Raw genomic sequence first — 13300 nt, forward strand, 5'->3', positions numbered from 1 at the left:
ATCTGACGAAGGGAGAACAGCATGTCAATAGTCGATCTCTCTGCACGAAAGCCACACTGTGCCTCAGGGTAGACGCGCTCGGCCAGCTTCTGGAGCCTGTTCAGAGCGACTCGAGCAAAGACTTTCCCTCATTGCATTGGGTGGGTGGCAGTGATGAGGGGGGAGGGAGACTTTTAAGTTTAAAGCCTGTGCAATCTATCACAGGGCAATCGACTGTCACACTCTTTCGACTCCCAGCACCAAGGTCAGCAGCCATTCTGTGCTGAGGCAGGCCTCCAACAGCTGCTGTAACTGTCCATTACACTCCTACACAGGTTTATTCCTCAGCAGAAGTCTGGCAGTCAGACAAAATTACACATGGTCAAAAAGTCCAGCCACAATAACAGAAAACTGTTGGTGTGAACGGTGCATGATTGAAAAGGTAAAAGTTTTCATGTTTTAAAGTTGCAAAGAACTCAGAAGACCACACTGGATTCCAACCAAACCAAAAGAGCCATGGAAGGGTACAGCAGAGACTCACTGGAATGCTACCAGAAATGAGAGTTTATAGTTATGAATAAAGGCTTGAGAAACTGAGACTTTTTCACTGGACTGGAGAAGATCAAGGATTATCTAAGAGACTTCCAAAAGTATGAAAGACTTTAGTGAAGGATTGTCTCCATTGCCTGAGAACTTGGTAACAAGGGAGCGTAGACTGAGCATCACCACCACAGGATTGAAGAGGGAGGTTCAATTCCCCCCTCCCCCGCAACAACACAAAAGAGGACAGGGAATGTTTTACCATGGGCTGAATTTTGTGCTGGAGGCAGGGCTCACGGTGCCGGGCAACTCACCTCTGCCTTTTTTGTGCCTACCCCCCAACCCTCCCAGAACGATCTTCCAGTCTTTTTAAATCAAAGCTTCAGGAGGTGGGGTCCCCGTCCCTTAAAAGTCTTTAAAGAGACCGGGATCCCGCCTCCAAAAGCTGCCAGCCCATCAGAGGGCTGGTACTGCCACTGGGAACAGTGGCCACTGTTGGTACTGCAGAAGCCTCTTACCCAGGCCCAGCACTGGAACCCAGGAACAGAGGGAGGTGAGGCGGGGTTGCCGGGGCCAGTCTGGAAGTCCCTGGTGAGGGGAGGTGGTTGTGCAGTCCAGGAGGAGGGGGGTTACGGGGGTAAAGTTGCTCCCGGTGGGGGCCCATGAAGGAGGGACACACCCTCCACCCCCCCCCCCCAAGCCTGCAGGGAGGGCATCTCATTTTACAAGGGTAAGATCCCAGCAGCGGCAGGAAGACACCCTTATTTGGCCATTAATTGGCCACTTAAGGGCCTCAATTGGTCTCTGGGTGGGAAGGCCATCGTCGTTGCGATACTCCAAGACCCCCACCCCCACCCGGCTTCCAATCCCGCCTCAGGGGGCCTCAGGCATTAAGGCAAACCCTAGAACATTTAAAGGGGAATGGATAATATTTGAAAAGACGGGTATTAAATTATATGGGGAAAGGGCAGAGAAATGGGATTACAGTTGATAGCGCCAATTAAAAGTTAGCAGCAGTACAGGCACAAAGGACCAAACAGCTTCCTTAGTGCTGCAATTTCTATGATTCTACGTCTTGGTCCAACAGAGTGTGATTGATGATATTTCCTGCTCTGATAAGCCTTCTCATCATTATTTTTTCTTGTTACCATTAGGTTTTGTGTTGGTGATTGGACTGGTGACATTCTACCGAATTGGCCCCTATACTCATCTCTCCTGGTCGTGTTACTTGGACATTGGAGCCTGTCTCTTATCAACACTTGCAGCAGCCATGTTGATCTGGAATATATTACACCGGCGGGAGGACTGCATGACACCCCGTGTTATTGTTATCCGTCACTCAAGACCCCGCTTTGAAAATGATTATGTGGAATCACCGTGCTGAGGTGAACTTGAGGAAAGGACCAGGCCACAATTTGCACGTGTTTGAGAACTGCAAGATCTCTGCTTGCTCACGAACTAGCCAAATCTCTGCCCGACAGTGAAAATCTGGGGACGGTTGGGCGAGGTGGGTGCACAGTGGGGGAGGGAGAAAGGAAGGATTGGAAATTGAACACAACTAACAATTTTGATTTGGGTCCCCAGCACATTTTCTGAGGAACCATGTAAATCATGGATTAAATACAACACAACAGAACAGTGTAGCAGGATATAAGCACAGGAGAATTAACTCAGCATCTGGAGGTAACAAATGTGCCTCATGTATCCACTAGATTCAAAGGCACTTCCCGTGATCCAATTGCATATGGATTGAGATGCTCACTTCCTGACAGATTGCTGGTAGGTTGCAGTGTCAAGAACACTGAGCACATTGGTGATGAGGTCTTGTCAGTTCTTGGCCAGGCCATTAGGCCAAGGAACATTGTGAAGCAGGAAGAATTCTCTTACTCCTCTCCCCCACAGTAGATACATCACATAAGTTCAACATCTGCTCCCGAGTATCAAGACTTCATTATGGATACTCGGGTGTCCAGATTGACTAATATTTAAAGGAATAGTACTCATCTGTTGAACAATCTAGGCTTTAATTTAAACCAACTAATTAGCTAGGAAACAGTATATATATGATATAACATTAGAATGAAATAATGGCTAGAATGGCTTTTGCTATCTGTTTCTGACATTAGTGAGCTCAGAATGCAATGGAACAGATACTATTGCCCATTGACCCCAGAATGCACAGGCAAACCTACAGATGAGAAGGTTCAATAAGGCAAAGTAAGGTTTTAACAACACATTGAACATGAATGGCCAAGCTGTAAACATCACTGTAATTATCACTGTAATTCAGGCTGAAGCACATACAACAACTGGGTGGAGTTGAAATGAAGAATTATCTTTATTTACTTATGGGATGTGGGCGTTGCTGGCTATGCCAGCATTTATTGCCCATCCCACACAATCTGTGCCTCCTTAAGACAACACCTCTGTAACTCAGTGCTTTACAAAGTGCACTGAAATTGTACAGTATTAAAAGAAATGCCAGCTGTGCTTGGATTGGAAACTCTTCCATCTCACCAATGTTCTGTGACCCTTGGGTTAACATTTTACCACAACCCTCAAGTGCAATCAGTAATTCCGCGCCACAGTGGAACAGATTTTACCTGGGGAGTCTGCAGCTGGCCACTGGACATGTCAAGTACAGCTGAAGCTTGCTGCATCTGCCTGGACCTCAATAACATATCAAGGCCCAGTCGCATCCCCAGCTCAAGCTGGTCACAAGGCTGGGCCTTGGCTGGGAAGTGGGGAAGGAAATTTGGTCATTGAAGCAGGACAGAGAAGTTGCGGTCAAGGTCTTCTGGCTACTGTTGGAGAATAGCAACTTGGAAGGCCTCCTGCCGATCCCTGGCCTGACATCTCTCAAGGCAAACAAAGAGAATTACCAGCCAGTAGCCTGTCGCTCTCCAGCCCTCTGGTCAGAGAGGCGGGTGGGGGGCAAGAACAGTTATTTCTGAATGCACCACAGGCAAAGCTGTGGGAAAGTGAGGTAGGGATATCCCTTCCCTCTTTGCTTCCATGGAAATGGTTGGTCTGGGCAAACCCAAGCTCTCTCTCTGGGAAAGCCCAAGAAATTACAGAGCAACTTAAAAGGAATGAGATCCAGTGACACAGATCTCCCTGACCTTAGCACTCAGGAAACAGGTGTTCCTGTGAGCTGACCTCAGGAAAATCAGGCCCATTACTCTCAATAAATGCACAGCGGACTGATACAGCAAACTTCCAGATTCTAGAACTTATTTTACTCTTTCAGTTGTGAGTTTTGTTTTAAATACTACAAATTATGTTGGTGGAATTGATACACTATTTCCTGCTTGTGAAACCTGGAGTTATTGCATTTTCAGTGAACGTAGAACCCGCATTCAGGATTCTCTGATGTTTAACACTTCCCTTCTGTGGTTTATTTGGCATACTGGCAACAATGTTCTACAGTAAGAAAAAGAAATCACACCAACCTGCTGTCTTCAATGTCTAATAGTCTTCATTTAGAACCTCAAGTTGATACCATCACTACCAGTACTAGATCTGTTAGTCCTAGTATTTCACTAGTATTACATGTTTCAAAGTACTCTCTCCAAACACAACACAGATTAAAAACAAAATCTGTAACTACTTTTGTGCAGTTCAAGTGGATACAGTATGAACATTTCACACAACCACATCCATTATGTTTTACAGTTTGTGACAACATTGCTTCAGCTGATCATCTCACCTCAGCTGACTGAACACTGATCACATTCAGACCCGTCGCTGGTAGATTGGCGTGTTGAACTTCAGCTGGATGTTTACCACACAAACACACAGGTGCTAGGCCATTTTAGTTGCTGCGCTATTAAAGTACTATATTCAGACAACAAAGAATGAGAATAAAAGTTCACTGTGTATTTCAGCACACAGGGACCATTTTCAAATGCAGTAAAGTTGCTCAAGATTAACCAGAATATACGAAAAATACCTCAACTGTCTGGTTTTAAATGGGACATTCTAATTCCTAAGCAGGTGACATCATTTTAATTTTTCTGCAGCATTGAAGTTCCACTTTGCTGTTGTTTCTTATTTCCATATTTTTCAGTGTAAAAGAACAACAATAAATTTATCAGAAGGCATACACATTATTCCAACTTTCTCTTAACACAAAATATTCGTACCACACACCATCACAAGTACCAAATACTCGTTAACAGTTCTATCCCAGCAACACGGTGTGAATCTACCCAGGGTACGGTTCTGTCTCCTGCACAATGCATGAAACTACCCAAGCAACAATAATATAAAATACTGGTATTTATAATCAAATTTTATTACATTGAAATGTCTTAAAGGGCTTCACAATCTTTGGGGGGACATTTTCACCTTTGTGCTCCCAGAGTGAAATGATGCTTGTTGAGAGGGTACATCAGGAACGGAGGTGTGCACCTTCCACAATTCTCTCAGCACCACCACCTGCAAGTTCTCCTCTGAGTCAGACACCATCCTGATTTGGAACTATATTGCCATTCCTTCACTGTCACTGGGTCAAAGTCTTGGAACTCCCTTCCTAACAGCACTGTGTGAGTACCTACATCACATGGAATGCAGTAGTTCAAGCACACGGCTCAAACCACCTTCTCAAGAGCAATTAGGAATGGGCAATAAATGCTGGCCTAGCCAGCAATGCTCACAACCTATGAATGAATTTTAAAAAATTAACGGGAGCGTCAATGTTGAAAACTAACCTGTGGAAGTGCAATGGCCATTATACAGGAGGCACCATTCCACATCACGAGTAGCACACGACCAGATAGTGATCCATTTATTTTTTCCATGAAACAAGTGCAATTAAGACAGTTATATAAACCGCTATGGAATAAACATTTCCATGCACAATGCTTACACATTCTAATCTACACTGTGAGCTGTCCGACCAACACTAATGAAAATCAGCATCTACCCAGAGTGCTGTTCTGTGCATTAGTTGCTTTTACTGTTCTGTTATGTTGCCTAAAAGCCTAAATATAATGTAGCTAAATTTCTGAATGATGTAAGACAGCAGGGGTCAAGTTGGCTCTTGGGAACTGCACTTAAATCCATTATCAACTTAATTGCATGTACTAGATAATAAATAATATAGCTGTGCGATACAAAATGTAAGTATACTTGATATACAAACTCTGTTGCTACTTCACAGCATTATATACTGATTTTTTAAAACTGCAGTTACAGTGGGTTTCCTATAATTCTGGTACAGAGCAGCTGGTTACTGAAATATTTAAGATAGCAGAATACTCCTGGTTATCATTGCTATATCACGAGTTTCTCCAGTGCATTTAATTTAAAGCCCATGCATTTCCTTAAATAAAATCTATACAATCAAGTTACTGAGTCTGTATTTACTGCAATTCTTTCTCCAGCTTTTTCTACAGGTGTCAGATAGTCCGAATAATTCGATCAATTTAATGTACAGGAGACACAGGTTTGGGGAAACTAGCCAAAGCTCAAATTAGACTTGAAGCTTGCTGAAGTATAAGGTGTCCTTCTCCACCTCCCCCAGTGGCCATTTTTCATATGGATGAAGCACATTGGGACATTTTGCAACATTATAGGTGCTACATAAATTCAAGTTGTTGTTGTTGGAAGGCACTTAATGAGAAGTTATCATTTCAGTCCTTGTAAACACCACTAACTTGGCTGGAGTAAAACTGTACATTGCATAGGAACACTCTACCATTAGAAGAATTCCAGGTACATATGATGATAAACTGCCGTATCTATTCTGCATCTCCCCCAGAATCCTATTAAATACCTGTTAAACTTGCTTCTGGATGACTATAGCTTTTTTTTATTAGTTCATGGGATGCGGGGGTCGCTGGCTGGGTCAGCATTTATTGTCCATCCCTAATTGCCCTTGAGAAGGTGGTGGTGAACTGCCTTCTTGAACTGCTGCAGTCCTTGGGGTGTAGGTACACCAACAGTGCTGTTAGGAAGGGAGTTCCAGGATTGTGACCAAGCGACAGTGAAGGAACGGCGATATAGTTCCAAGTCAGGATCGTGTGTGACTTGGAGAGGAACTTGTAGGTGGTGTTCCCATGCATCTGTTACTTTTGTCCTAGGTGGTAGAGGTCACGGGTTTGGAAGGTGCTGTCGAAGGAGCCATGGTGAGTTGCTGCAATGTATCTTGTAGATAGTGCACACTGCTGTCATTGTGCATCGGTGGTGGTGGGAGTGAATATTGAAGGTGGTAAATGGAGTGCCGATCAAGCAGGCTGCTTTGTCCTGGATGGGGTCGAGCTTCTTGAGTGTTGTTGGAGCTGCACTCATCCAGGCAAGTGGAGAGTATTCCATCACATGCCTGACTTGTGCCTTGTAGATGGTGACAGGCATTGGGGAGACAGGAGGTGAGTTACTCGCTGCAGGATTCTTAACCTCTGACCTGCTCTTGTAGCCACAGTGTTTATGTGGCTGGTCCAGTTCAGTTTCTGGTCAACGGTAACCCCCAGGTTGTTGATAGTGGGGGATTCAACGTGGTAATGCCATTGAACATCAAGCGGAGATGGTTAGATTCTCTCTTGTTTGAAATGGTCATTGCCTGGCACTTGTGTGGCACAAATGTTACTTGCCACTTATCAGCCCAAGCCTGGATGTTGTCCAGGTCTTGCTGCATCTGGGCATGGACTGCTTCAGTATCTGAGGAGTCACAAATGGTGCTGAACATTGTGCAATCATTAGCGAACATCCCCATTTCTGACCTTATGATGGAGGGAAGGTCATCGATGAAGCAGCTGAAGATGGTTGGGCCTAGGACACTATCCTGAGGAACTCCTGCAGTGATGTCCTGGGACTCAGATGATTGACCTCCAACAACCACAACCATCTTCCTTTCTGCTAGAGGAGAGTTTTCCCCCTGATTCCCATTGACTTCAGTTTTGCTAAGTTTCTTTGATGCCATAATCAGTCAAATGCTGCCTTGATGTTAGGGGCAGTCACTCACACCTCATCTCTGGAGTTCAGCTCTTTTGTCCATGTTTGGACCAAGGCTGTAATGAGGTCAGGAGCTGAGTGGCTCTGGTGGAACCCAAACTGCGCGTCAGTGAGCAGGTTATGGCTGAGCAAGTGCTGCTTGATAGCACTGTTAACGACCCCTTTCAACACTTTGCTGATGATCGAGAGTAGACTGATAGGGCGGTAATTGGCCGGGTTGGATTTGTCCTGCTTTTTGTGCACAGGACATACCTGGGCAATTTTCCACATCACCAGATAGATGCCAGCTGTACTGGAGCAGCTTGGCTAGGGGCACAGCTAGTTCTTGCGCACAAGTCTTCAGTTCTATTGCCGGAATGTTGTCAGGGCCCTATGCAGTATCCAGTACCTTCAGCCGTTTCTTGATATCACATGGAGTGAATCGGATTGGCTGAAGACTGGCATCTGTGATGCTGGGTACTTCAGGAGGAGCCCAAGATGGATCATCCACTCGGCACTTCTGGCTGAAGATGGATGCAAATGCTTTGGCCTTGTCTTTTGCATTGATGTGCTGGGCTCCCCCATCGTTGAGGATGGGGATATTTGTGCAGCCTCCTCCGCCTGTTAGTTGTTTAATTGTCCACCATCATTCACGACTGGATGTGACAGGACTGCAGAGCTTAGATCTGATCTGTTGGTTGTTGGATCACTAAGCCCTGTCTATCGCATGCTGCTTCTGCTGTTTGGCATGCAAGTAGTTCTGTGGTGTAGCTTCACCAGGCTGACACCTCATTTTTAGGTATGCCTGGTGCTGCCCTCCTACATTCTTCCAATTGGTGTTCAACATGGAGAAGCATTGATTCTTCATGGGGTCCAGAGTCAATGTTGAGGACTCCCAGGGCAATTCCTTCATGACTGTATACCAACGTGCCTGGTGGGTCTGTCCTGCCGATGTTGATGTCTGGGACATTGTAAGGTATGATTCGGTGAAAGTTACATTTTTTTGTGACGATCTTTATTTATTTTATTTATTTAGAGATACAGCATTGAAACAGGCCCTTCGGCCCACCGTGTCTGTGCCGACCATCAACCACCCATTTATACTAATCCTGCACTAATCCTATATTCCTACCACATCCCCACCTGTCCCTCAATTTCCCTACCACCTACCTATACTAGGGGCAATTTCTAATGGCCAATTTACCTACCAACCTGCAAGTCTTTGGCTGTGGGAGGAAACCGGAGCACCCGGCGGAAACCCACACGGTCACAGGGAGAACTTGCAAACTCCACACAGGCAGTACCCAGAATTGAACCCGGGTCACTGGAGCTGTGAGGCTGCGGTGCTAACCACTGCGCCACTGTGCCGCCCGAGTATGACTATGGCTGTTGCTTGACCAGTCTGGGACAGCTCTCCCAATTTTGGCACAAGCCCGCAGGTGTTAATAAGGAGAACTTTGCAGCGTCGACAGGGCTGGGTTTGCTATTGTCATTTCTGGTGCCTAGGTTGATGCCAGGTGCTCTGTCTAGTTTTATTCCTTTTCTTGATACAATCGAATGGCCAGAGGGTATTTAAGAGCCAAACACATTGTTGTGGGTCTGGAGTCACATGTAGGCCGGATTTCCTTCCCTGAAGGACATTAATGAACCAGATGGGTTTTACAACAATCAACATGCCAAAGACTTGCTGGTTGATAGGTAAATTGGCCATTATAAATTGTCACTAGTATAGGTAGGTGGTAGGGAAATATAGGGACAGGTGGGGATGTGGTAGGAATATAGGATTAGTGCAGGATTAGTATAAATGGGTGGTTGATGGTTGGCACAGACTCGGTGGGCCGAAGGGCCTGCTTCAGTGCTGTAACTCTAAACTAAACTAAACATTAGACTAGCTTTTAATTCCAGATTTTAATTGAATTCAAATTTCACCATTTGTCATGGTGGAATTCAAACCCATGTCCCCAGAACATTTGCCTGGACCTCTGGATTACTAGTCCATTACCACTACACCGCCACCTCCCATTAGTAGTACAGGAGCTCCTTTGTGATAGATCACTGGCCACAGATCAATACGTTTAAAAGAAAAACTCCTAAGTAGCAGATCAATAAATGACCGCCCTGCATTATAATATCCCCAACACTCTACTTCATCAGTTGAGAATGACTCCTCTTAAAAATACACAAGCTGGGAATTTGCCCCCACCAGGCATCCTTCAATAATCTAAACACTGCAATCCAGCAAATCAACCCTTGCAACATGCCAAGTAACACAGTCACAGAAACAGTTCACGGATTCCTTCAAGGAAAGAAAAGAAATGGCCTCACCTCTTGATGAGTTTAATTGATTTAAAAGCCTCATCCATGTCCCCTATCGTTAAATAAAAGCTGAAATTCAGCATGGCATCACGTGTTGTCTTGTCACAATCCTCCAGCCCAACAAAATCTCGCAGAGGCCTCTTTGCCACCATCTGTGGAATGGAAGGAGAGCCTGGCATCGATTCAGGGTCATTCTTAGTCTCCTCTGACTAGAATTAAACAAAAAATTCATTAAAGTTATTAGTGAGGACAATCAAGCAGCTCTGCTTTATTTTCCCATCTCCCTTCTGGTCCCTCCTGAAGATGCTGATGCTTGCTATGATGCAGTTCCACAGCGACCAGCAGCCACCCACTGCCTCCTTTAGAAGGCCATTTGCATTGTGTGAATACACACACAGCAAGTGCCAGCTGACTGTTCAACAATTGGCAGGTATCACAACACAGAGAGCTGATTGAACCTGGATCTTCCCAAGTTGTACAGCTCAACATCATGCCTAATGTGTTGACATCTTAGTTTTCAGGGACAAATCCCAACACAGATCTTAAAAAAGGGGGAAACTAGTGTAAAGCTGGGGAATGGTGTGCACTCATTCCAGAAGGTCATTCTTGGTCTCCTCTGACTGCAGGAATGTTAGGTTGGCTTTTCTATACAATCTTCCTCAGTGTTCAACATGGACAGCAGGATGCACAGTGCCATTTACACAGGAATACATTCCAAGCCATTGTCCTGGAATAAAAACCATACACTGCATAGGGACAGGGCTGACAGTGAAGTTTCAGTGCAGCAGTTGCACACAACAAACCGCTGACACATTTCAATCAATCAGTCAGAGGTCACAGAATCAAGTATCGCACAGAAGGAGGCCATTCGGCCCATCAGGTCCGTGCCAGCTCTGCACGGAGCTATTTAGTCAGTTCCACTGCCCCACTTGATTCCCCTATCCCTGCAAGTCTATTTCCTTCAAGTGGCCATCTAATTTCCTTTTGAAGTCATTGATCGTATCTGCTTCCACCACCCTTGTGCGCGAGTTCCACGTCATTACCATCCGCTGCGAAAAAAGTTCTTCCTCATACTCCCCCTGCATCACTTGCCCAGAACCTTCAATCTGTGTGCGCCTAATCCTTGTACCATTAGTTAATGGGAACAGTTTTTCCTTGTCTAAGTTATCTAAGCCAGTCATAATATTGTACATTTCTATTAAGCCCCCCTCAATCTCCCTTGCTCTAAGGAGAAAAACCCCAGTTTTTCCAACCTAACCTTGTAACTAAAATCCCCCATTCCTGAAATCATTCTGGTAAATCTCTTCTGCACCATCTCAAGGACCCTCACATCCTTCCTGAGGTGTGGTGACCAGATTGGACGCAATAATCCAGTGGGGGCCTAACCAGAGCTTTATAAAGGCGCAGCATAACATCCCTGCTTTTGTACTCAATGTTTCTATTTATGAAGTCCAAGATCCCATATGCTTTACTAACCACTCTCTCAATTTGTCCTCCCACCTTCAAAGATCATCTCATATAAAGATTGTTCTGGCCCACAGCACCTGATTCACTGGGAACACTAAGGGGTAAACATTAGTAAACATCCCCTGACATCAATAGAGCTTTATCATTTAAAGTAGATGGTTGGAAACCATACCAGGGTGAGAAGCACAATCTTGAGTTACAATCTGATGTCATGATCACTTGGCATTTCTTAAATTTGCACGTCCTTCAGTTTGAAAGTTAATGTACTTCAGTCCAAGTTCACATTTCATTTAATAAAGTTGAACAATAAATCAGCTTCAATTCTTAAAATCCATGAACACAGGACAAAATCAACACTAAAACGAGCCACCTGAATTTTAATTTGGATGTGTAATTGTGAAATGAGTTGTCAAACACTCCCAGGGCAGGTACAGCATTGGGTTAGATACAGAGTAAAGCTCCCTTTACACTGTCCCCATACAACACTCCCAGGGCAGGTACAGCATGGGGGTAGATACAGAGTAAAGCTCCCTTTGCACTGAGCCCATCAAACACTCCCAGGGCAGGTACAGCACGGGGGGTAGATACGCAGGAGTCTTCCCCCTTTACATCGGGGACCTGGGGTGGAGGGTGTTGCACAGGGCAGTCCCGTGCAATAGACTTTTAAGCAGGTTCACAGACTCCCAGGCCGCCTGTACTTTCTGCGGCCTGGACGAGTCCGTGTTCCATGTATATATGGAGTGTGCGTGGTTGCAGCCCCTCTTTGAGTATCTGAAGGGGCTGCTCCTCAAGTTCTGGCTGCACTTCAGCCCCACGCTCCTGATCTTTGGGCACCCGGTGCGGAGGGGCGTGGGCCAGGAGGAGGATCTCTTCATCGGTCTGCTCCTGGGCCTGGCCAAGGTGGCAATTCACAGGTCCAGGCTGCGGGCCATCGGGGGGTCCGTCCTCCCCGATTGCCTGCCCCTCTTCCGCAGTTACGTTCGCGCCCGGATGTCCCTGGAGAAGGAGCATGCGGTGTCCGCCGGTATACTTGAGGCCTTCCGCGACCGGTGGGCACCGCAGGGACTGGACTGCATTGTCGACGCCGAGAATGGCATTTTAATTTGAGTTTTTGTTTATTTCTGTTTTTAATAAAGTTATTTTAAAAATATAAGTATGTATATAAAGGGGGCCTGAGCAATAAAGGCCCCCTCGACATGAAAAATATAAAAGGAAAAAAAAGAAAAAAAATGAAGAAAAAAAAACAGGGGGTAGATACAGAATAAAGCTCCCTCTGCACTGTGCCCAAACACTCCCAGGGCAGGGGTTAGAAAGGGAGAAAGAAAATGAAATTTTATAATCCCAATTTATAACATTGGACTGAACTGTTACTCCTAAATTGTAGATCAACTACACCAGCAAAAGAGAAATGACCACTCCCATATCACAACATGTTTATAGGACAGTACTTTTTAAACATTTGAATCCTTTTGTGAAGGTGAACCATTATACCAACTGTCAGATTTTGTTAGTGCTCTGCCATTCTCTATACCTTCTTGGAGAAATAATAATAGGGGATCTCCAGTCCCAACAGGGCCTCATGGGACACCATCTTGGGGAAACTGTCCTGCAGCAAGAGGCCATGTTCCTGTGTGATGAAGAACGATACCACCATAACATCCACCTGTTGGAATGGGAGGGTGCAACGGAAAACACGTTAGAATGATGCAAGGACCACAGGAAGGTTCCCCTCTGGGGACAGAGAATGGATCAGCTCCATATAACGGAGTTACCAGGAGTGATGTCCCCTACAGTCACACACCACAATGACACTACGCAGCCTGACTGCTGAAGACACACAGTTCACTATGTTACTCACATCGTGTTCCATTTAATTTGGGTGATGCAGTTTCCCAGAAAACTACAGTCAATTATGCAGCTGCTTGCTCCATAGGCCTTTTTTTTGCCACTCAGAATAACAGCAGGTTAGGTTTTTTTTAATTCATTCATGGGATGTGGGCGTCACTGGCCAGGCCAGCATTTATTGCCCATCCCTAATTGCCCTTGAGAAGGTGGTGGTGAGCTG

At 45.4% G+C, this 13300-nt stretch overlaps 2 protein-coding genes across 5 annotated transcripts in view; one reads left to right on the forward strand and one right to left on the reverse strand.

Annotated features, from left to right (window-relative positions):
* tmem204 (transmembrane protein 204) overlaps positions 1–5869 on the forward strand; it is a 32529-nt gene extending 26660 nt beyond the window's left edge. For 3 of the 4 annotated variants that reach the window (XM_068056705.1, XM_068056704.1, XM_068056706.1), the window contains one exon: positions 1674–5869. In XM_068056705.1, coding sequence (XP_067912806.1) covers positions 1674–1903 — 230 coding nt within the window. In that variant the 3' untranslated portion in view covers positions 1904–5869. The remainder of the gene's footprint in view (positions 1–1673) is intronic. The other variant, XR_010977424.1, reaches the window with a different exon arrangement.
* The window catches only part of ift140 (intraflagellar transport 140 homolog (Chlamydomonas)), a 146855-nt gene that overhangs the window by 59524 nt on the left and 74031 nt on the right, over positions 1–13300 (reverse strand). Inside the window, exons 17-18 of the mRNA XM_068056698.1 lie at positions 12767–12898; positions 9778–9977 (exon numbers count right to left, since the gene is read on the reverse strand). Of these exons, the coding sequence (XP_067912799.1) occupies positions 9778–9977; positions 12767–12898 (332 nt within the window). The remainder of the gene's footprint in view (positions 1–9777; positions 9978–12766; positions 12899–13300) is intronic.

Source organism: Heterodontus francisci, chromosome 24 (assembly GCF_036365525.1).
Source record: "Heterodontus francisci isolate sHetFra1 chromosome 24, sHetFra1.hap1, whole genome shotgun sequence".
Classification (NCBI taxonomy): Eukaryota; Metazoa; Chordata; class Chondrichthyes; order Heterodontiformes; family Heterodontidae; genus Heterodontus; species Heterodontus francisci.